The sequence below is a fragment of the Borostomias antarcticus genome, assembly GCF_949987555.1.
Source record: "Borostomias antarcticus genome assembly, chromosome: 21".
Classification (NCBI taxonomy): domain Eukaryota; kingdom Metazoa; phylum Chordata; class Actinopteri; order Stomiiformes; family Stomiidae; genus Borostomias; species Borostomias antarcticus.
Genome location: NC_140254.1, coordinates 5,652,452 through 5,676,997, shown reverse-complemented (window position 1 = coordinate 5,676,997; position 24,546 = coordinate 5,652,452). Strand labels below are relative to the sequence as shown.

Here is a 24,546-nt window from a genome sequence, read left to right as displayed (position 1 = left end):
TATTCATTCATCCATTAAATAAAAGATCGATTTTGGGATTCATGAATCGATTCTGAATCGATTAATCGATTTTTTAAACCCAGCCCTACATTCCACCTACCTACTTACCTACTTACCTACCTACCTACCTACCTACCTACCTACCTACCTACCTACCTACCTACCTACCTACCTATACCTACCTACCTACCTACCTACCTACCTACCTACCTACCTACCTACCTACCTACCTACCAATACCTAGACTACCTACCTACCTACTTACCTACCTACCTATATCTACCTACCTACCTACCTATACCTACCTACCTACCAATACCTAGACTACCTACCTACCTACCTACTTACCTACCTACCTATCTACCTACCTACTTACCTACCTACTTACCTACTTACCTACCTACCTACCTATTTACCTATACCTACCTACCTACCTACCAATACCTAGACTACCTACCTACCTACCTACCTATCTACCTACCTACTTACCTACCTACTTACCTACTTACCTACCTACCTATTTACCTATACCTACCTACCTACCTACCAATACCTAGACTACCTACCTATCTATCTACTTACCTTCTTACCTACCTACCTATATCTACCTACCTACCTACCTACCTACCTACCTACAGTACCTACCTACCTACTGTACCTATCTGCCTAGCTACTTACCTACCTACCTACAGTACCTACCAATACCTAGACTACCTACCTACCTACCTACCTACCAATCAATCAATCAATCAATCAATCAATCAATCAAAGCTGTATTTGTATAGCGCATTTCATACCCAGAGGCAACACAATGCGCTTTACAGAGACAAGTTAGGTGGGCATATGTCCCACCCCTACATATTCCAGAGGGAAGCAAAAACCAGTATCACCCGGGAACCAGAAAAGTGAGCTGTAAAAATGCTTCCCTGACCCCTCTCAACAAGGCGATTGAGCAAGCTCCTGGAGTATGTTTGTCTAACAGCTAAGAACATTTATAAAGCAATAAATACCTACCTATTTACCTACCTACCTACCTACTTACCTATCACCTTACCTACTTACCTACCTACCTATCTACCTACCTACCTATATCTACCTACCTACCAGTACCTAGACTACCTACCTACCTACCTACCTACCTACTGATGAATCTCGTTGTCTTTGATTATTGTCCTTATTTCTGCTACTTCTGCTACGTCTGCTACTTCCCTGGAACAGTTGATGTATCGTAGCATTAAAGTAGAGTTAAAGGGGTGTGCCATTTGAGGCACTCCGCTCGCTTGGGAGTCTGGTATCTGCATACACACAAACATGATGACACATTGTTCACTGACGTAGCTACCTCCTAAGCCCAATTTCAAAGCAAGGTTTTCCACGGCTGACTGTGTTGGTCTAACCATGGAAAACCACAGGATGATAAGACACAAACCCTTCCTGATAGCAACTTGAAACCTAGTCTGTTAGTTCGAAATCGAAGTGTCTTCTCCCTGAGAGATGATCTTTAATTGCTGTGTGTATCTCTGCTGTGAAAGGAAAATTTACTCAAAATCCGAGTGTCCCCAACCCAGAAATAAATGACCTTTTTAACAAAATACACGTCCCAATACCCCTGTCTCCGTTTCATGAGTATATCTCAAGTGCAACCTGGAGTTTTTATTCACAGAATGACAATGACCCACACCCTCCACGTCCTGTCCCTGACCCGCAAGCTGTAAATGGAAGATGTGGTTATTGTGTGGTGTGAAAGTTCAAATGTCCCGTCTTTGTCTGTCGACGTCTCCACCCGGAGTAGTGTAGTCTTCCCTGTTCAGCTCCAGCACACGTTGATCACTCGTGTCCCAAGTCAACCCAGAAGTCCTTCTCTCCAACTCCACCTGTTAGCACAGAAAAACACAAGAAAACTGCGACAGTATCATTCATTCCACGACTCTGATTGTGATAGCATATCTCTCACTCTCTCTCACTCAGACCAGATCTAGAGATTATGGTTTCACAAAATCCTTATTGTTTCATTATCCTATTTCTAGAAGAGCCCCCCCCTACTCCAGACTGTGACCTTCTGGGAAGGTCCGTTTTAAGCCTGCCTGCGGTCTTAACACCCATTCTCCTGTCCCTTTAGCAGCGCTACAGTCATCCGAGCAGTGGGCACAGGTATAGAGCATTACGTCGTAATTCTCTAAATTGTCGTCTTCATCCCGAGTCGACCCCAACCGCTAGACGGATGGTTCTTTAGCTCAAGGACTCTGCTTAAACAACAGCTGCCACAACTGTCCCTAGTTTTGGGGTGCTAAGCCTGAACGCTATTCTACCCGATGTTTTTAAGTCTGGAGTGGTTGGCTCTGCAATTTATCCAATTCAACGAGGGTGTGTTTGTTTTGAGGTGTACTCAGTCTAATCTGTGTCTGGTGGTGCTACCACCTTGCATTGACTAGCTTGGCTCCAGTTGGGGTTCCCTACTACCTTAACTGCTGTGTGGGTGATGAGCCAGGTCTGATAAGGTCCATCCCACTTTGCATCTAATTTCTCTTCTTTGAAAACTCCTTTATCATTACGTATTGGCCTGGGATTAAAGCCTGTCCCCCCCTTGGGGATCTCGCTCCATACTGCCAGCACCTGTTTGTGGGCCCTGGCCACAGCCATGCTCAATTACTCACAGTAACCACTCAACACCTCACTAGTGAGATGAACATCTGCCTGCCACAGATGACCTCGAAAGGGCTAAGGCCCATCTCCTGATTGTGTTGCTCGAATGGAGCAAAGCACGAGACTCAAAGCGTCGGGCCAGAGCACGCCCTCCTGATGACATTGTGAGTCTCCCCTTGATGACACGGTTCATTCTCTCAGTCTGAGTCCACTACTCTGAGGATGATACAGTGAACAGTGAAGTGAATCTGTGTTGCCAGATAAGGGAGCAACCGTTGTGGTGCAACCAATTTCTGACCTTGTCGCCACACTCGTCTGAGTCCATTTCTGCCCCATTCTCCATCCATGTCCACACCTCCCCCCTCTCAGTCTCTACCTGCATCACCTTGTGGTCAATGACAGTATCAATCTGATACGGGGGTGCAGGTTGGGCTGAGGACAAATGGGCTTGTATGGTATCTCTGTCACGAGCTGTCTGTTCTGCTGCTTGGTCAACCAGAGTGTTACCTCGACTCAAACTCCATGAGAGTGTCCTTAATCACTGTCACCTTTTGGCAGGCTGATGGCCTCCATGAGCTCCCTAACCAACTCTCCCTTCTTAATGGGCGTCCCTAAATGCTGACAGGAAACCTCTCTGCTTCCAAAGTTCTCCAAAGTCATGCCATGTGCATACCGACTGACTACATGGATGTTTGCAGTCTTGCCCTTTAAGTGAAAAGTGATGAGAGACATTTCGCGTAGGTGATTACTCAACACCTGATGATAGGTGTTTGGGAAGTTGTATAAACCCAATTGGCGTTCAAGTGAACTGATATTGATCTCCATCAATATTGAAAGCTGTCCCCGGTTGCACCTCCTCTGCAAGAGGGACGCTAAGCCTTGTGTCATGTTGATGACTGAAACCCACCCATTGGTGTTCAGGTTTCAAGGCACTGAAAATGGTGGACCGGTCTCCACCAGGGGCTCTATCTTATCCCCATACTCATTGGCCACTCTGTAGTTCACACAGAGGCACCATTCACCTGAAGGTTTCAACACAGTCCACGCTGGGCTTTTGGAGGCCCTGTGAGTTTCTTCAGAAACCTTCTATCACTTCTGTCTTTTGCCCAGATTGGCAACTCTGCCAAGTCAGGTTTGTTTACCCAACTCCATTTAACTTTCCATGTGAGAACTAAGGGTATGAATCTATCTGTTAACAAGGCCCAGTAGGGGTAATCCAACCGGTCCCACACACACAGAGGTCGTGAGAGACACAGATCCCAATTCCCGCAGGAATGGCCTGGTTTTTCTCGCCCAAAATAGGCTTCCCTCCCATCACCAATGCATGCATGCCTTGCTCTCTCACCATGGTGTCGGTTCCCTCCAGACAGCGATGAGGAGTGACGGTGGCCAACCCCCCCTCGCATCGAGGAGAAACTCTACATGTTTTGGCTTCCGTTCAAGGTGGTTGTTACACCCAGGCCTTCTGGCTTTTGTAACAGAGCGGCCTTGGCCACGGAGCGGCATCAGCTCCTGAATAATGGGGGAGCCGTGTGAGGGTGAAAGCTGTTCTCTGAGCTTCTGCTCCCACAAAGATGACAGCGTTCTCGTTTGTCATCCCTAGCTCTGAATGGGATCTGTGGAGCTCTGGCTTTCTCCTCTACTCTCTTGACCTTGGTGGTGATTGCTTTAGTTAGAATGTCACCGACCAACGGCTGACTGGCCTGAGCCATGTTCACATCACCTACATCGCATGGATATTTTACACTAGCCGACCAGCATTCTAGATTGTCATCTGCACTGACAGTAACACCCCCCGGTCGTAGGGGGCGCCAGTTCGAAACAGCTGGTGGGAGTGTTACGTCTACAGTACGATCCCTCCTCTGTCTCCTGAGCTTGTGAGGAGGGGGCGAAAAAACTCGGGCTCCTCCTTTAACCTCTCGTCATTTCTGTCCTCATCTAACAGCATTGTCAGCCCCGCCCCCCTCGAGTGGGATGGGCTCACTTTGGTATGATGAGACAGACCTCCGACCATCATTGACGGTGTTCTATCTCCTCCTCCGACTCCCCTCTCTAAGCCTACTCTGCTCTCGCTGAAAGTCAAGCGACTGGCTTACTGTAGTCTGGCTCTGTGGCTGTGTAAGGGAGGGGCTGAGTCGGGAGCGAGAAGGAACGGCTCCAGCACTCCGCTGGAGCAGATAAGGTCTTGGTTCACAGTGACCTAATCAAACCGCTTCCCTAGACTGTGTATATATACATGTACATCTAGAATCCATGTGCGACAATACACATACATCACAAACCCATCCAAAACCCCGGTCTTTCACGGGGGCCTTCTCAAGGACTGCACAATCCTTAGAAGTGAAATACCCTCCACCAATCTCTCGCGTGGGAGAGCAACCCCAGGGTGATAACCCTGCTGGTCTTCCTTAAGAAAGTCTTAAGGGCCTCATACACCTGTACATAGTATTTCATGCGATAGGTACCCCAGGATGTCCAATACCCTGCTGGTCTTCCTTAGTAAAGCCTAAGGGCCTACGTACACCTGTACACAGTATTTCATGTGATAGATACCCCAGGATGTCCAATATCCTGCTGGTCTTCCTTAGTAAAGCCTAAGGGCCTACGTACACCTTTCACAGTTTTACATGTGAGAAGGTACCCCAGGATGTCCAATATCCTGCTGGTCTACTTTAGGCAATTCCCTGTCTACCACAGGCTGTCCTTAAAGGTTACACATAGAGAAGTGGTCTACTTCACATAACAAAACAATGCACGCACCTTGGCAGATACCTTGGCATTACAAACATAAGACATGTAGCTACATATAGACATACATTTACATCCAGCACTGGTTTTGTTTTACGTGTTGAGAGACTATGTGTGGTATAGTTGAGATTTACTGATTTGTTCTTTATGATCGGGATATCGAACCCACTCACCCAGTTGGGTCTGATTGTCTGTCCGGGGTCGTTCAGGTCACAGCATGACTGCCAGGCGTCTCCCGTGGCTGTCGCTGTCTGCTTTGGCTGAAGACCAGTCTTGGACTTTCTCAGGGTTCGATGTCCGATCCGGGTCACGGCACCAATTGATGAATCTCGTTGTCTTTTATGATTGTCCTTATTTCAGCTCTGCGTTGTGTTTTCATTTCAATAAAAGACGGCCCCCAATCTCACACAATACCACACAGTCCAGTTTCTCCTTTTCAGGTGTATTCCAAATGAATCTCTCCAACACGGGATTTGAGTCTCAAGCAAAAGCGGTTTATTCCAGAAGGTTTGACATACAAAAGACGATGGCATGCCTAATGTACAGTTGACCTCTCTGTATGCTGTCTGAACCCAAATCAAAGCATTGGTCTCGTTGCAACGTTCTTATGTGGTTTGAGTGTTCCCCCCTCCCTCGTCTCTTCTCCGATAAGACTGTCTCTGGTCTCTTCTGTGGCCTTGTTTTGTCCCATTAACCTACGCTGCCTCGGCGCCCAGGCCTTTATCTCTAACCACAACAACAGAGTGTACCAGCCATGGAATGCCGTTATCTCATAAGTCTATGGAAGAGGGACACCGTTGCTTACCGAAAACTCAAGCCGACAGCCCTACTCAGAGGTCAATCATCATAATTAGGAAATAGCTAACAGGATCATATTAAAAGGCATTTCTCTGAAAATCAACAATATTCAACACTACTTACAGTGCTACCATTGACCAATCAAACTCTTTATACTGCCTGGATTATAACTGCCGGTTGTCTCCCACCCGGCAACGCCAAAGGGAAGAGGGGGAGGGGACTTTAGATTGATCCCTGAAGGCTACAAGCGTTTGGCACACATGGACAAGAGCCCACCAACGGGTGCCACAATTCATTTTCCCACTGCCAAGTACATATTGCTTTGAATATTTTAATTCACTACTTACTTACTTTCGAATAAATGCTTACATGTTAGACCAAACAAAAAAATATGATGGGCCTAGTAGGCATATACGCCGTTAGATAGTTAGTGCTAGCAAACTTGGTCTAGTGGCTTAGGAAGGTGACCCAAATAGTAACGTTACGGTGACGGCTACACACCTTGTAAACATGATATTAACATTGATATTCTGCATAATAAAGCATTAACTAGTGTTAGCTTGAGCATTAGCCACTGTGCAAAGCATTCAAAGATGGCTGCCCATTCAAAGATGGCTGTCCATTCATTCCAATGAGCAGATCACATCGGCTAGGCATACTGTACACATCGGTAGGCTACTCCGGCTCTGTACATCTAAACTAGAAAGCACCACTCCACACATTCAACAATGGTATATGCTGACGACATGCATCATGGGATTGGAAGGTACACTTCTTCTAACATAAAAAGGAAGGCATGAAATACAGAGATATATTTCTAAGACCTTTATTTTCTCTCATTCATGTAGTCAAGTAAAACATTTGACAGATATTTCGAGCTAACCAAAAGGATAAATAATACAGAATAACAGAAGCATGGAATGTTTAATAATTCAATATCCGTGTTTAAACACTATGATCGACCTCCATGACAAAGAGGATCTATACAGATATGGGGCTGAGTGTGCAATATACAGTAGTCCTATACTCCTTTTCATCGTTCTGATATACACAATTATTAACATTCAGACCAGTAATGAACCTTTGAGACAACAAAGAGTGGGCACCGTATACAGTTACATTGAACAGTGTCAGCGGACCAGAGAAGAGTAGGAAAGCTTAACAATATGACAACATAACATGATTCAGAATTAAGTTGGTTTAAAAGTCAGTACATAATGTGAGTCCCAAGGGACTTTGTAAACATTGTATTACATTATTTTAAGATAACACAACATAGATAACACTACATAGGCTTACTTCAAAACTCATTTCAAACTGATTTCAGTGGTATAGTGATGGACTGTGCATGTAAGTCTAGATGATAAAAGGGGGATGGGGGTCTATGGCCTAGAACCAGACGCTGCCCCAGACAGAGGCCACCACTGCAGCTCCCAGAGCCACAGTGAGGGACAGCCTGGAGGAGGGGGCTCCACTGAGCTGGACAGGGTTGCACTTATCAGTGTCACAGCATTCTGACTTGACCTCGTAGAGGACTCCCAGGAGGGTGCTGTTGCTGGTGCTGGTGCAGCCGTCTCCCTCTCGACAGCCCTGGGTGTTGAAGCCCACGAAATCAGTGATGTCGGGGAAGGCTGAGAGGAAGACAGAAGGGGTTAGTATGATGACGTTATCGTGACAGGTCAGGGTCCACCTACTTGTGTGTGTGTGTGTGTGTATGTGTGTGTGTGTGTGTGTGTGTGTGTGTGTGTGTGTGTGTGTGTGTGTGTGTGTGTGTGTATGTGAAACTTACTGGCTCTCGCGGTGAAGCAGAGGCTGGTGTTGGTTGAGCAGGTCTCCTCAGCAGAGTTCACACAAACTCCCAAAAGACCCACACTGCACTTGTTACAGATGAGGGAGTCCGCTGAAACACACACAAGGTTGGGTGGAGTTAGACGCAGTCTGAACACACATTTGTGATCAGGCATTATGGCAAACTGGGACAAACTTAATCTCTGTTGTTGGGAACCAGCACTTCAAGTCACAGCAGTTTATGGGAAATTAGACCACCAACACAGCTCAAGAGTGTGCTTCAAGAACCATTAGAGCTAGACTAGCTCAAATGTGCTCGTCTGAAATAAAATAGTTCCCTCTATTCGTCTAGATATGAAAGAATCAAGCATGAGTTTTCAGTTTAGTTTCTTTCAATTTAAATACATCTCCTTGACTTGTCTATAATTCCACTGGACTGATACACTGGCCATTATGCTGTAGGCCTATCAGAGTTTCGCAAGCCATTTGCAAAGCCATACATAGTAATAGCGTACTAACAGCGCACTCACTAATTGCGTCCCCGAAACCTGCTGATTTGAACTGTTGACCACACCCTGTTCAGGCCTCCTGTCATAGACACCCAAATGCGACTGACCACACCCTGGTTTGGGATTCCATTCAACCATTCCATTCTCGTTGACGCTTTGAAGACAAAGGTAATTTCCAAACTGCCACACTGCTCCACCATTGATAATGTCTTGTGATGAGGGTATGTGTCTGACTCCTACTCTGTTTCTGATGGTGTGTGGAGGTCATGATGAAGCCCTGTCTACTGGATCACTCTAGCTAAGGTCGACCTCTATCTCACTAAAGACAACCTTTCACAGCTGTTACTCCAGGGTCTTTGTTCCCTGTCCTGGTGTCTCTGTGTTTCTCAGTTAACCCTTCCCTCCCTGCCCTTGTGTATCTGTGTGTTGATCTCTTTGTGTTAGTGTCCTATCGTCTGCACCTGATTCTTGTTATGATTTAGCCCCACCTGGACCACCTTCCCTGAATAGACCCTTTAAAAAAAAAAAAATCATTTCATTACAGTTGGCCTGTGGCTTTCTACAACAAGTACTACTACTACTACTACTACTACTACTACTACTACTACTGCTACTACTACTACTACTACTACTACTACTACTACTACTACTACTACTACTACTGCTAGCTGAAGATCACATCTGAACCCCTGAAAACTCATCCTGAAGTTGGTTTATAATTATTGATTATTGATTAGCCTTACCCAGCATGAAGGATGCAACCACTGCAATGATCCCGATTACAATCCTTCCCATTTTGTTGAGAGTTAGAGTTTAGTTGCCTTTTGGTTGCAAAGAAAAAATGTTTCCAAAATGTCCTTGAGTAGAACCACAGCTCCAGGTGTTGTCAGGTGGATGGATGTATAGGATGTGTAGGTGATCAGGCTGAACCTGGCTTAGTTATATACTGACCGAGTCTGAGGGGGGTTTGAGGGAGGGGAGAGGAGGGACATCAACAGGTCTTCCCCCTATGCTACGGTGCTGTTTCTAGGCAACATACCCATTTTTGGCTTTTTACACTCTCAGTTATGATGCAATACTTAAAAAAAAGTTTTGCAGAGAGTTTGGGCCCTAATGCCCAAACCATTAGCAGTGTTCAATTTGTCACATGACTCTGGAGGCCATTTTGAATCCCTTTTCTTGAACATTTTACAACAATGGATTAGTTTGCTCTGTAGTCCTGCAGCTTCTTCCAACTAACTCTACTCCTTTCCTATACTTCACAGCTGAAAGAAAAGAGCCAACAACGAAAAGATGGCAGCAACACAAGAAAGGAAGCCTACAGATGAATAACCATATAAGTCACATTTGCAGGTGTGTTACTGTTTTGTAATCTGTGTTTTCAGAGTTTTCAGAAGAGGGTTAAATGCATATCTGGCCTCTACAGGTCTATAGGCCTCAAATGGTGTCAAGACATGTCAGGAAAGGCAAGGGACTGAGACACTCAGGAAACTGAAAACCAGCATTCAAATGTAACACAAATGATCAAACACTGAAATGTGACTCACTATCTTGTTTTGAAAAGGGTTACGATAGTTTATTTTGTTAGATTGTTGATCTAACTTTTGCTGATGCCAAAAAAACATTCAAAATGTTTTCCCTGACTGGCATCATAATGCTTACTGATTGGATGAGCGCGATAAAAGGATCAGGTTAGGTGAGATGAGACAGGGGGAAGGGAGACGGGTTTTTTTGGCTCAGTAGAAACTAGGTGTCTGTACATTATAGCAATGGTATGTTGCCTACAGCAGTCACTGTCGGCATTTCCCTTCAGGTCTCACATGGTATCACTATGGAATTTCCAAACACACCTTTACTGTGAGGTCAGTTGAGAGCATCCGCATATTCCCTGATTTCAGAAAGGAGGTGGTGACCAAGTTTAAAATAATTATCAAAATAAAACTGCCACTTTCTCTGTTAATCTCAACATTTCAAATGACACACAAATGAGATATTTCATTATTAGGCAAAAAATATGGTCAGGCATGCAGTTTCTCCAGACAGGATGTTAAACTAGAGAATGTCCAGATTGAGAGAAACTCATGAGAATACTTGGAATTTATCTGTGTCACACTCAAACTGATCACAGATCAGTAGAAATTATTCCTTCAGAGTGGAATGTGATTGAATGATTGATAACAAGAATAATGAATTCTCTGCTTATCTCAATCACTGTCCTCTATGCATACCAGATACAGTATACCACATAGTACTCCAGATAGCTGGCTATAGTACTTAGTACCAATCTGAAGGCTGTGGAGCGATGTGATGAATGACTGATAAGAAAAAATGTTTTCAAGTTTTTCCTTGAGAATTCTAGGACATTTTATTGAATTCTGTAGATAGGAACAATCACCAGAAAGAATGCAAGATCTTTTTCCTTGAGAATTTTAGGAATTTTATTGAATTCACAAATTAACAAGAATTAACAAAACATCCAGCCATCACAAATACACCTTTGCCACTTTAAAAAATAAAATATATTCATTTTAAAAGGTCAAACGATTTCTGGAGGATGCTCAAACAGTCAAGCTGTTCCTGATTGGATCACAGCCACATGCCCATACTGATGTATACAGTTATGAGGATGGCTTATAGATTGACAGTAAATTTATACAGATAATCTTTATGGAACGTACACCTACATAAATCATTTACTCACAACTTACAATTGACACCAAGGCCCTGGGGATAAACAGTCTTGTCACTTGCTCAGCACAGGCAAGTCCAGTTGTTGGCTGGACAGTTAGGTGTGTGAGTATGTCGATACTAGCTGTGTGCTGCCCATGGCCCTTGGCTTCACACTTTACAAGAGAGTGCTTTCCATAGTGCAGACCCACTCCACCAGGGAAGAAAGTGCTGAGCTTTTGAGTGACCTTTAAAATGACCCTTAAAACAAATATAATTTAAATTTCATTCAATTTGTGATTATGAGGTGGTGATTAGAGACTTCTAAATTCTAAGGCCATTTAGTACAAATATTGTTAAAAGATAGACATCATTTAAATAATCAACAGTGAGTACATATTTGAAGGGAGATGTGCATTCAGACTCATCGTTAGAGGGTTGTTGAATAAGAACACAGTAGTTATCCACACAAACATTTAAACAGTTAAAATGAACCCAAAATTAGATATGTGCTCTATGCAGGATGTATGTACACAAAGCAGAAAACCAGATTAGAGCGAGTGTGGTGAGTGCTTCTGTTTGTGTGTTTGTTTGTGCCGGTGTGTGTGCGCGTGTGCGCGTGTGTGTTTCTATATGTGTGTGCATGTGTTTTTGCCTTATATGTGAGTGTACTCGCAGGTTGCATTCCTCCCTCTCTAAACCAGAACTCTGGTCAGGAGGAGTGTGGTGAGACAGGCGAAGGCCAGGGGCAGGGCACCCAGACGGGCCGGGCCGGGCGCAGCGTTACACAGGTCCGTGCTACAGCAGGTCTTGGTCATGGAGTAGATTGAGGTGCTGGAACCGGAAGGGAAGTTGACATTGGTCGTCTGGTTGCACTCAGCCTCTAGCAGACAGCCTTTCATCTTGATCTCAATCGAAGCTTTGGAGCAAAGGATAAATAGATGTTAGTCACAGATTTACTGTATCACTGATCTACATTATAGGTGTATATGCCTATGGTATTATAGAGTAATTAGGTAGATAAATTATCTATGTGGACATTTCTGTAAATAAATGTCAATATATGTAATATTCCTGTGCTGAAGCATATTGTATAATATTACATTACAAACTGAAGTGAGCAGACCTCATCATAGGTGTGTGCATGAGTCACAAACAATCCTCTAATCTTATACATTTGATGAGTTGATTGAGAGCTGTGGGCTCACACCTTCAGAGGACCCATGCAGCTTGCCTTGGCTGCTGTTTCTGAACTGGTTTATTACATCCACGGTTCTGTCAGGCTTTAGAAATGTGAGCTCCATGTGCTTGTTCTGAAACAGCCCATGAATCTCCCTACCAGACAGGTGGTACAGCCTAGTCATGCAGAGTCATGCATAGAATGAGGAAATTCTCATATTCTTGCTAAACATATGGCTGACATACTACTTCCTATGTGATGGTAAATCTTCGAGATGGAAAGCGACCCAGGCTTTTGTAAGGGACAACTAAAACCCACGCTAAGCCTCCACCTTGTGGTCTCTACCTGTTTGGCCAACGCCGCTGAAGCACAGCTCATCTTCTTTGCATGTGACCTTGCGGGTGAGGCACAGGTCCCCAAAACCTAGGTCGCATTTGTAGCACTGAAGAGCATGGCCTGGGATGGATAGGTGACAGAGAAAGAGAGAAACCAAGAAAGAGAGAGAAAGAAAGAAACAGAGCAACAAGAGTGGAGACATCATTAACCACAGATCACTGTTCCCCGCCCGATGAAATTCACAGGGTGTGACTATTAAAATGGCTGCTCTGTTGGTCCGCCCGTTCCCTCATCCTACAGTGCTGTCACAGTTCATTTTCCCCATTGCCAATACATTTTTGCTTTGAACATACAAAAAATATTTTTTCCATGGACAGATTTCACTAATATGAATACGAATTTCAAGCATCAATGGTGATCAAACATGCAAGCGCTACTCAGGAATGTCATGTCAGTAATGCAAGCACGTCACGTTGGTATAGCAACGACTGCGGCCATTACATCACTGCGGACAGTATTTCGCAACTGGACACATTTTGAAACAACAGGTGTCTTCAACTTTTTTCCAAATCCATTGATTTTAAACATGTAGGTGCTCCATAGCTTGTTTAATCCTAAACTGTTAGGATTCCCATTAGTTGATGTAGAGGTTAGGTGCATTGTGGGTATAATTATTGTAGTTGAAGTCACGGTAACACTTTATAATAACGATGTGTTATAACACATTTATAAGCTAATAGATAGTAAACTAATCATGAATTAAGCCTTTGTATATGTTTGTAAATGAGTAATAAATAGTATTAGCTTATAGATGTGTTATAACACATCGTTATTATAAAGTGTTACCGAAGTCACAAAATAGATTAGTTAGGTGTAGTTTAGTTTAGTTAGGTGTAGTTTAGTTTAGTAAGAAAATAATTATATACATATATATATTCTGGACAAAAGTATTGGGACACCTACAGTACACATTACACCTACAGGAGCTTTTATGACATCCCATTCTAAATTAATAGGCATTAATATGAGTTGGTCCCCCCTTTGCAGCTATAACAGCTTCTACTCTTCTGGGAAGGCTTTCTAGAAAAAGATTTTGGAGTGTGTCTATGGGATTTTTTGCCCATTCATCCAGAAAAGCATTTGTGAGGTCAGACACTGATGTTGGATGAGAGGGCCTCACATCGCCAAGCGCAATGCCAAGCGTCGGATGGAGTGGTGTAAAACACATGGAGCAATGGAAACGTGTTGTGTGGAGTGACGAATCACCCTTTTCTATCTGATGGATGAGTTTGGGATTGACAAATGCAAGGAGAACGTTACCTGCCTGAAACTGTAACGTTTGGTGGAGGAGGGATAATGGTCTGGGGTTGTTTTTCTGAGATTGGCCTAAGCCCCTTAGTTCCAGTGAAGGGAAATGTTATGCTATGATATATTTGCTGTGTGTGTGTGTTCAAATGTATTGGGGCGAAATGTATTGGGGCATGCACACACGCGTGCTCGCACACACACATACACCTATACATTTCGCTTTGAACACTGAAACCATGCTGTCTTTCAGTAAAAGTATAGAACACTTCCAACTTTTCAAATCCAAAGGCTTTCGATATGTAAAAGCTTCCTAGCTTGTTTAATCCTTGTTTTACATGTTAGGATTCCCCATAGGTTATCAAAAAGAAATTCCACGTTTCCACTCCATCAAAGGAACATGCATTGTGGGTGGAAGGACAACTTGTTTACTGTTCCCTTGTTGTACTATGTCTTTGTCAGTTCCGGTCAACATTCTAGTGTACATTCCCCCCAAAATGGACGCTTGTTTAGGTTGTGTCATGCCAGAGGGTGTGTAAACCAAGCCCTGTCTGTCTGCTTGTTGACGCCCTGCTCCATCATGTTGAGCAAGCGTTTGAAGGTTTATCTTTGATGACTTAAGGCTTCAGTTTGATGACCTCTATAGGTCACTATGTAGTCAGAAAGGCAGAGTTTTGTTTGCTAGCCTGCTCTGTAAACCAGGCCGACCAGGGCAGGAGAGTGGTCTTGGAAGTACCTAGAGCTCAGCCCTCCATGGGCAGGACCAGACGGATGGTGTCCACTCCTCAAACTTCAGGTAGATGATGCATGACTACCCTAATAAATTGGTTGCTTTATGAATCTGGGACAGAGAGCGAGAAATCACACAATGGTGCCATCCCAGACACAAATCCGATCAGGGCCATATACAGGCCAGATCTGGCACTTGTGGCTTAGTTCCAGTCCATATATGGCCCAGATCCGCTTGCTATCTGGGATGCTAGACAGCCAAACCCATAAATTCCTGCAATTACTTCCAAGTCAGAGAGTCTCCAGGCTTCCCCCAAACCTGGGGGTGAAGGCTCACGTAGGCCTGTACCTCTCCTCTCTACTCCCATCAACAGGCATGCATACACACCATACTACTACTAGTACTACTAAGGGGAAAACCTGTCTTTCAAGTCATACTGTATGCGGGAAATGCTAGCGTCATGGGAGGACCTATATCGTAAGAGACATGTCATACTAATGATCCGACTGTTCAAATCAAACCCAGGTACTGTATGTACCTTTCTGTCATTGAAGGGCTTAAGAACTACTAAGGAAGTTCAGAGACCCACACTGCCCTTTTGGACCATGACTCATTTCAAGTTGTTCATTGTAATGGAGAAACGACTATGGTGTGGCCTCCAATAGAAACTTCTGGTTTCGACAACAAAGAGTCGCAGTTTGTGGCAAAGCTAAACAACAACCAGCATTTCACTGTAACACAATGTCAATGTCATTTTATTTCTATAGCACCATTCATACAAATCAATGTAGCATATAGTGCTTCACATAAAAAGAGATAGATAAAAACATAAATCATGGAAACTCAATGAGAACAGATTTAAAAGAAACAATACAAGTAAAAGAATAAATAAATAAATAAAAATGATAATGTAAAATAGAATAAAAATGATAAAAACAGAGAATACAAATTAAGAACACAGATATTAAAACAAGTAAAGCCCCGGTATTTTCAGATCCTCTGGCAGGGTGTTCCAAAGGCTGGGGGCATACGAACTAAAACTGCCTCCCCATGCCTCTTGGCTCTAGGGACCATTAAAAGCTCAGTACCAGAGGACCTGAGGGACCTACTAGGTGTATATTTTAAAGCATGTCTGCTATGTATTTAGGTGCTTGATTATGTATGGATTTCTAGACTAATAAAATAATCTTAAAATATATTCTAAAGCTGACAAGTAACCAGTGCAGTGATTTTAAAACTGGTGTGATGTGAGGGCTCCTTCTGGTTTTTGTAAGAACACGTGCTGCAGCATTTTGAATCAGTTGGAGTTGACTAAATCACCTTTTTTGGTAGGCTAGACAGGAGACTGTAACAATAGTCCAATCTGCTAGTAGTAAAAGCATGTATTAGTTTTTCAGCATCAGTCTGGGAGAGGAAAAGTTTCACCATGGCAATGTTTCTTAGGTGATAAAATGTGGTCATTGTCACATTCTTTATATGGGTGTCAAAGATAAGATCAGATTCCAGCACAACACCTACTCTAAGTTTCCTGCCTGGCATTTCATATTCAGTGACAGTGTTTTTAAGTGCATCCAAATACTTTTAGTAGTTGCTTCTGTGGTTTCACATTCTCCATAACAAGCTGTGTGTACATCCCCATGTGACTCAACCTGCCCCCAGCCTTATTGTGTGTCCAAGAACCTGCGTGCCAGCCTTAACCCTCTGTCTCCCCCTTCTTTGAGTCTGGTGATGAATGCAGCGTGTCAGTGTTCCACACCAGGCATTCCCACCTCATCTGGCAGGAATGCAGTTAAGTCAGTGTGTCAACGGCAGCAAATCTGTTTGCGAAACCTGTCAGCCTTGTGGTTGAGATGGATGCGGGGGGATGACATGTGACAGAGAGACTGGTCAGGCAGGATTTCTCAAAGAGGTGAGGTCAAGGCGTGGCCTCCCAATAAACCTCATCTAGACAGAGACTACTGTATTGTGTCATGTGTGGCTGTCTTTACATTACTACATACAGTAGATTAAACTAAAGCTACTTGCACAAACTTGCATACCTTAGACATGTTTGCAAAATGTACTGTAGAAGTGCTTACAGTACATACCATACCTACTGTTTTACAATTACACTTATTTGCACTCTTGTATATTTTGTATGTGTTGTAAATTTGCATTATTGTCTGGATTGTGTTACTTTGTCTTTTGGCACTGTAACGGAGCAAATCAATAAACGTAGTAGTTACTATACTACTACTACTACTACTAACCCTTAAAGCTTGTTGGGGTGGGGTGTGTGTGTGACGAGATGTTAGTGATGTATATGTAGCAACTCGCCGTGTGGTGTTGTACTGTATCATCTGTATTATCATCTATTGAAGATTCAAGATTTCTTTAATTCTCACATGTAATGTACATGTAAATAAATTGTATTCAAACAGTTAAATTATTTCCTAGCTGCAAATTGTATCCTGGACATTTTTCAGTCAGGTTATCGCCTGCATCATAGTACAGAGACAGCTCTGGTCATCAACAACCTTAGAATCAATGCTGACTCAAAAAAGCTCTCTGTCCTTGTCCTCCTGGACCTGAGTGCTATTTGATGTAAACACAACAACAGCACTGTCAGTCCTCCCATTAATCATACCAAGAGATTTCCAAGATATAAACTCACACCTGTGACAGTATGAAGTCAAACTGGCTTGGTCTCATAGCTTTACAGCATGGTTAAGTCTCAATAGAGTGCCTAAGTGGAAGCAGGAAAAAATATGTACGGTAGTCAATGTCGATAAACAAATAATTTCTTGATCCTTTGAATTATGCCAAGACCAACACATATGATGTTTGTCAATTTAAAACAAAATTTTGCAAGTCAAGAAAATCGCAGTTTGTCGTAATAGGGTCTACTGAATCAGTTATTCTAGAACGAGTTTAAAGAGGTGAAAATCACTATTAATCCGGTCATGTTGAGAACTGCAGGAATGCGAAAGGAGAGTTAGTCAGTTCTGTAGCTGGCATGCGAGATCTGCTTTAGCCTACAATGTGTTGGTGAGTGTTAAAAGTCGCACTGAAATGGACGTTTGAGATCATCCAACTTCCCTAGTTTGACGTATTTCCGACGCAAACAAGCTATGAGGGTGGGACATATGTTTAGAGGAATTTGATTGGAACATTGACAAGTGGACAGGTTTTAAGAACTTTAGACAGATTCGATAGAAGGATAGCATTGATTGACGAGTGGATGTTGTGAGATTGGCCTAAAATCTAAAGTAGGCTACCTGTTGTCGTCATTGCACATGACCTACCGTTTTCCAGGAAGTAAGAACTTATATACTTTGATATAAGATTTCAGTGCGACTTTAAACAAGTTTACTGTCAGCTAGCTAATACTAGCCAACTTGCGAGTTAACCAAGATTAGTAAAGTTTTTTTTTGAATTGCCAAACATCATATGCGGTGGTTATGCAATTCAGTACAATATTTTTTCTCAAGCCATTCACTAAGAATCCTATTTTTTCTGATTTTAGGTATGGCAGTTTTATCTTCTTCCTTCCGCTTAGGCACTCTATATATCAATTCCTTGAATCCTCTCCAATTAGCCTACTTTACCATCCCTCCATACGCGGTTTGACTTTTTGATCAGGGGGGGCAGTCAGTCCCAGCCCCCCCCCCATCAAATAGGGATTATAGTGGTATAAATACGAGCCCTGCACGGACATTGGAATGCGCATATTCTGTTACAGCTGCATGATTGACCCACAACATTTAAAAACATAGTGCTTATTATTTCCAATATCCACGTTCAACTGCGCCTCCGCTGCGCCGTCCATTAGCACAAACATTTGGAATTCGTTTCAATATAGCCTAGGCCTACTTCAAACAATATTTTCCAATAAATTCTTCCAAAAACTAAAACGGAATGTATGCTACGCCTTTCATGCTTCAATGTCGGGATGTGTCATTATAAACAGCGTATTAGAATCCAGCAATTGCCTCTTCACATGCAGCCTATCTGCATTTATATCAAAGAATAATCACCAAAAGAATAATAGTGCGTACATAATCGATTTGACAACTGGACAATGGATACGTTGCACAGATATGCAGTATGCAACAGTTCGTTCATGGCTAGCAATGGTAGGCCTACAGCTATGGGATTAGCTCATGTTTGGGCTGTCAAAGCTGCCACTCTTATGTTGCTATAGCCTACAATTATCAGAACAATATGAACATTCAGTTGAAAGTTTTCCATCCACCCATAACTGGATGAGGAATCAGCACAATCAATTCTCACGCAAGCAGGAGCCGTTCAGTGCATTTCTCTGATCCGGTCGCAACCCAGTCTCTAGAATACATGTTTTGGACGCGTTGCAGAAAAGTTTGCGCATCTGGCCAACAGGGGGGGCAGTGCCCCCCCTTGCCCCAGCCAATCTGCGCGCCTGCATCCCTCATACCTTTTCCTCTAGTGTATGTTGAAAAGGAGACAAGGACAGTGGACTAAAGGAATCGAGGAGAAACATTTGAGATTAAATCCCAGTATTTGATGTAGCAATAAACATGTTATGTTTATGTTATACACGTAGATACCGGCTAGGGTGGTGTGCCAGTTCCTCGTGTTGCACCGAGAGATAAACTAAACATTCCACGAATCATGTAGGCTACATGAGCTGCACAATACGAAGAACTGAACTGGACTGAAACATTTAGGCTACAACAGACCCAGCAGTTACAGTTCTCTAGGATGTGGTGATGAGTGGCAGTAAAAAATGACATTGTCCCACAGAAACACGGTTTCTGCCCCATAGGTCACTGGTGCCCTCTGCAGTTCACTTTATGCACCTATATCAAAACTGCCACATCACAAATCATATAATGAAGATACAATGAACTTTACTTATGTCAAAACAGTCTCTCAGTCTCAACTACATAGAACACTTCTGTGGTCCTGTATTCTGAGCTCAATATGTGCGGTTTAGTGTATGGGCTCTGTCAAGTCAAGTTGACAGATTGGCTGCTGTGAACTGGTAACCTCTCAGTTACCTGAGGTGTCCACATGGGGCAATGCTAAGTCTATATCTCATTGCTGTATCTGACATCGGGTGTAGGCCTATGGTTTGAGAGCTACTTTGAATGTCTCTTGGAAGTGTCACATCCACTCTAATTTAATGTAGGCTATTCTTCAGTTTACAAATCCTATGCAGTCAGGCAAAACAGAGTACACCCATTGTCTAATCAAACAAAGAAACGTGTAATGTGTGTCAATAGAGATGATAATTATTTCAATTGGACAAACAAGTCATATACTGTTGTAATATTTGCCTATGGCTACAGGAAAATAAATACTGCGTAGTGTGATTATCTCTTAATGTGTGTGCCAACACCAAACATATCCAGGACACGCTTATGTCCTTTCAGCAAATTGGTAGCTTCAGGGTATGTGAACCCCCCCCCCCACACACACACACACACACACACAGCCCTCAAGGTTCTACAGCAGGTTATACAGCAAGCCATCATCATCACTTTACATTTTTCTTCTCATGGATAGCACTGGCTGTCAGTTTACCTGAGTAAGTTAGTCACTCAGTTATAAGTTAAACCTCTGCTCCATGGTAGTAATCCTAATACTCAGCCTCCAATACCACACCTACTGAAATTATCAGCCCCCATCTCCTCGAGCTAAACAAAAATCGGCCACCACAGGTCACGGAACCGGGACACTGCTGACTGAGAAGGAAACGTCTACACAATCCAATAGGCAAAATAGGAGTAGGCCTACTTAACTCTGTAGACTAACAACATTCGCTCATTATGACCCTCTGCCAGATTAGAGTCTGACTATTGGTTAGTTTTTGTTTTATTTATGTCACCTTAATTGCTTATACCTGATCAAATGAGGAAACCCAGAAAATGTCACAGGATGGGTGTGGTTTGAAATAGGGGGTTGAGCTAGGGCAATACGAATGACAAAAAGGTATATTGAGCACTATTAGTCCGTATCAACAGAAACATTACAAAGTAACAATTTGTCTTTTGGCAGCTTGCCTCTACTCCACCCACTCTAAGTCAAATCTGAATGTACCATACTACAGTGTCATGTAGAGCAACGGGCAGGTTCTGACCTGATATGCAGGTGGGGTCTAGAGCCTGTGAATGTGATGGCCACATACGATGGAATAAGAGTAAGCTGAAACGCCCATTTCAACCACAAGCCTATTTAACCTACAGTGACGTAGAACAAGAAAGTGTAAAATCGTAATTGATTAATTTACTTTGTAGGCTTTTTTTTATTTGTTTGTCAAACCGCTTCTCTGAATTTGGAGAATAGTTTTAATGTGGTTACTTTTTTTGAAGAAACTCAGAAAATAACTAGAAAATAGCACAAATAAAGTAGTATAGGCTATCCATACATGTGGCATACATAAATCAAAAGTATTAAATCCTGCCATCCATTGAAGAGAAGCACTGAAATGTTTTTCTTCGAATTCTATAGCATTAGCCAAGAAAATGCATGCAACGATCCCAGAAAATAATCCCCACACAAGACTAGAAAGTTTTGCTATTCATCTTACCGACTGCAAAGAGTACTCCGGCTGCGAAAATGCTGAGAATAATCTTGTTCATTTTGAAAATGCGTGATTCGACAATGTTCCAGGGATTTTCTCTGTCTCTGCAGACCGTTAGACTGGGATCAAACAACAATGTTTGCCACTAACCTGCTATTTATAATCGCCCTCCCTTCTTCTAACGTCACCGTTATCCAACACCAGTCACAATCTCACACCCTTCCTCGGCTTTTCGCCCACCTCAGGCAGGTGGAGGAGGGGGGACCAGGCTGTAGGGAATTACCTAACTGATTACTTGGAGGCATTGTTCTTTTGGGGCAACATTTGTCTTATTAGACTGATGTCTGAAGGAGAGTAGGATTCTCAAAAAATATACAATTAATAATAATGATTATAATAAAGAACAAGAAAAAACGGTGTGAATTAACCCATTCTATTTCCTCTTAGGAAATCTTTCTCCAGAGAAAATCTCTGTCTAGCTCTCTGTCGAGCTTCTTCGTCATGTCCAGTGTCAGTGTCCACCCTATTCCATGAAGTCGAAGAGGCCCTCTTTTGTATTCAATGAAAACAAGGGCTTCTCTCGTGTGAAATAAGGGATGGAACTAACCTACAATTAACTTTGCGAATTATATAATTAGTGAACTAACAGGTAAAATAGATTTCCAATCTTCATGGAGTGGGTGTCTGTGTCTCACTCTTAAAGGACCAGTTTGGTATTTAGCATTATAAGCACAAGGTTATTTACGATCATATACAACAGTCCATATACAATTTTTGACGAATTGTGCACTCTTGAGATAGTAGGTCATTGCTCATGTCACATCTAAGTAGACAATGGATCTTTATGGGCATATATCTGTCTGGACCTCAAGAGTCATTATTGGCCAGACAGTGAGACACACAACACACCTGAGTGAAGGGTGACACAGCACATACACACACACACACACACACACACACACACACGTCTTCAGTGGTTGCCGGTGCAAAGTGTTCCCTGCATTTCTCCAATCCACGCCGTCTTCCTCCAGGGGCAGCCAGGAGCAGTGGGCAGCCATCGTTCATGGGGCCCGGGGACCAAGTCCAAGTTTTCAGTCCAAGTCTTGGTCAGGGACCGGACTGAAGAGCATCTGTTCTTCTGCCTATTTCTCGTATTGGGTTCTTTGGGACGAAACCCTTGCGAAAACAGGGAGAACATGCAAACTCCACACAGAAAGGCCCAGGAACTTCTTGCTGTGAGGCAACAATACTAGGTACTGCACCACTGTGGCATCTGTTTGCTAGAAGTAGAGTTATTTTGTTACAGGAAGCCTCTTTCCTAGCATCTGTCTTCCTAATTTCAATATACTGTTCAGTTCAAATTCTGAATTGATGGAATTGAAATTAAACCCCAAATTGATCCCACTAAATGTAGTTTTACCAGTCAAAAGCCATTGTGGTGAGTATGAATAGTTTCTCACATACAAGTCTACACAGGTTGATAAAATTCTGCGTATGAGCCAGTTGGACCTGCTCACTGCATATCAGAACAGTTCAGCCTTTGTCACTGCATGTGAATCACCCAATGCAATGCCAGAGGGAAAGGACGCTAGGTCCAGTCATTAGAAGGAATGACAGGACTCAGCCATACAATTATTCCTCCAGCTAAACTGAATATAGGGAAGTCTAGTCTTGCAGTTTAAACAGCCGTAACCATGAGTCTGAGTATCTGTCTAAACTTTGCATGTTTTTGTCATTTGTTTTTTGTCCAAATGACAAAAAAACACAATGGGAAAATAAAAACAGCTAGTCAATGAGTGACCCGTGAGTGACCTCAATGAGAAAATATTTAATCTTTAAACACATTTTTCTGGGATTGAGTGAGGGAGAAGTGCTTGAGTTGCTATGTTTTTGTTGAAAGAGCCTGTGTATGAATGGCCTGGTCGTGTGGCTTGGGCGTTTTTGTGGTTCTGTTTGAGGGGGAGTGAACAGTTATGAAATGCCTTCTACAGAGTTATCTCTTGAAATCCTAAAATAAGGAGGAGGTTGTTCTCTGGCTCGGGCAGAATGCCCTCTTTGTTTTACCCACAGTTCCTGGAGTCTGCGACATGTTTCTCAACTGCTGTCATTGGTGTTGGGTTGTTTAGGAGTAAACAACAATAAGACAATTCTTATCTGTCACTGCAGGAATGAAACAAGGGGGGAATTAGAGACCAAACAGGACAAGGAAAAATAGAAGAAAACAAAAACATTCACAAATTAATGTTTTTTGTTATTGTTTTTTGGTTTAATTTCACATGGCAGAAAGATTTCATGGAGGCGAAAGTGCCTTGAAATGCTGGAATGTTTGGAGGAATAATCTAGGCAAAATGTTATCTGGGGGAAAAAGAAAATGAAGGGAAGTGGAGGGTGCGGTGTTGTCAGGGGTGTGGCGTCTCTGATAATATTTCCCATGATTGTGTGAGCAAGAACTGTAACTGAGCTTACAGTCTCACACACTGCCCTATAATTACATCAGTCTCTTTCCACACACACACACACACACACACACACACACACACACACACACACACACACATACACACACACGGTAAATCCTGCAAGAATAGGGAACAAAAGGGACACCCTTGGGTCTACTGCAGGCTAGGTTTGGGGCTGGGGAGTTACTGAAGAAGGATAAGAGCCCAAAGTCCTGAGGTCTGAAGCTGTGGTCTGAAACGGTGACTCATTAAGGTACTCAGGACTCCTTTCCTCTTCTCCTCTCCATGGAAAACATGACTAAGATAGGACACATACAGTAGTACACTGCTTATTTGACTTAAGAGTCTTTGGAAATAAACAAGATCATGTGAGTCACTGGGTTGGAAGGGTGTGCCCCGTTTTGAACCTCAATACCACAGTTTCTGGGATTAGCCTACCATAACACTCAATCAAAGGAAGGAGACACAAGGATGGACAGACAAATTTGAGATGTGTGCATTTGTGCAGGTGTGTCATGCATACGTGTTGTACAGTATAGGCCAATATTTACATAATGAGAGTCATTTAAAATAGGCTGTTACTTCCATTTGGAACAACACAGCCACACTCCTGCCCCTCATCTGTCAGACACCTCCAGAAATCTGCCATGCAGTTCTCATTCCAACCTTATCTATTTCACCCCACCTGCCCTCCCATTCAGACTCTCCACATAATACATTACCGTCAGTGTTATATACATGTTTTTGTGTTGGATTAGGGGGGCGTGCTGAAGGGGGGTTCGCAGAGGACGCCATACTACTGGATTCCCACTGGTTCACCACTGGTTCGCCACTGGATT

The 24,546-nt window shown here is 43.0% G+C and overlaps 1 protein-coding gene across 1 annotated transcript; it reads right to left on the bottom strand.

Moving 5' to 3' along the window:
* Positions 1-10,987: 10,987 nt before the first annotated feature.
* lye (lymphocyte antigen-6, epidermis) lies at positions 10,988-21,366 on the bottom strand. The gene is made up of 3 exons (XM_084454796.1): positions 21,255-21,366; positions 12,679-12,789; positions 10,988-12,072 (listed from the first exon to the last, which is right to left on the bottom strand). The coding sequence occupies exons 1-3, from the start codon at positions 21,304-21,306 to the stop codon at positions 11,849-11,851; spliced, it is 387 nt and encodes a 128-aa protein (XP_084310922.1). The 5' UTR covers positions 21,307-21,366; the 3' UTR covers positions 10,988-11,848.
* Between the last annotated feature and the right edge of the window lie 3,180 nt (positions 21,367-24,546).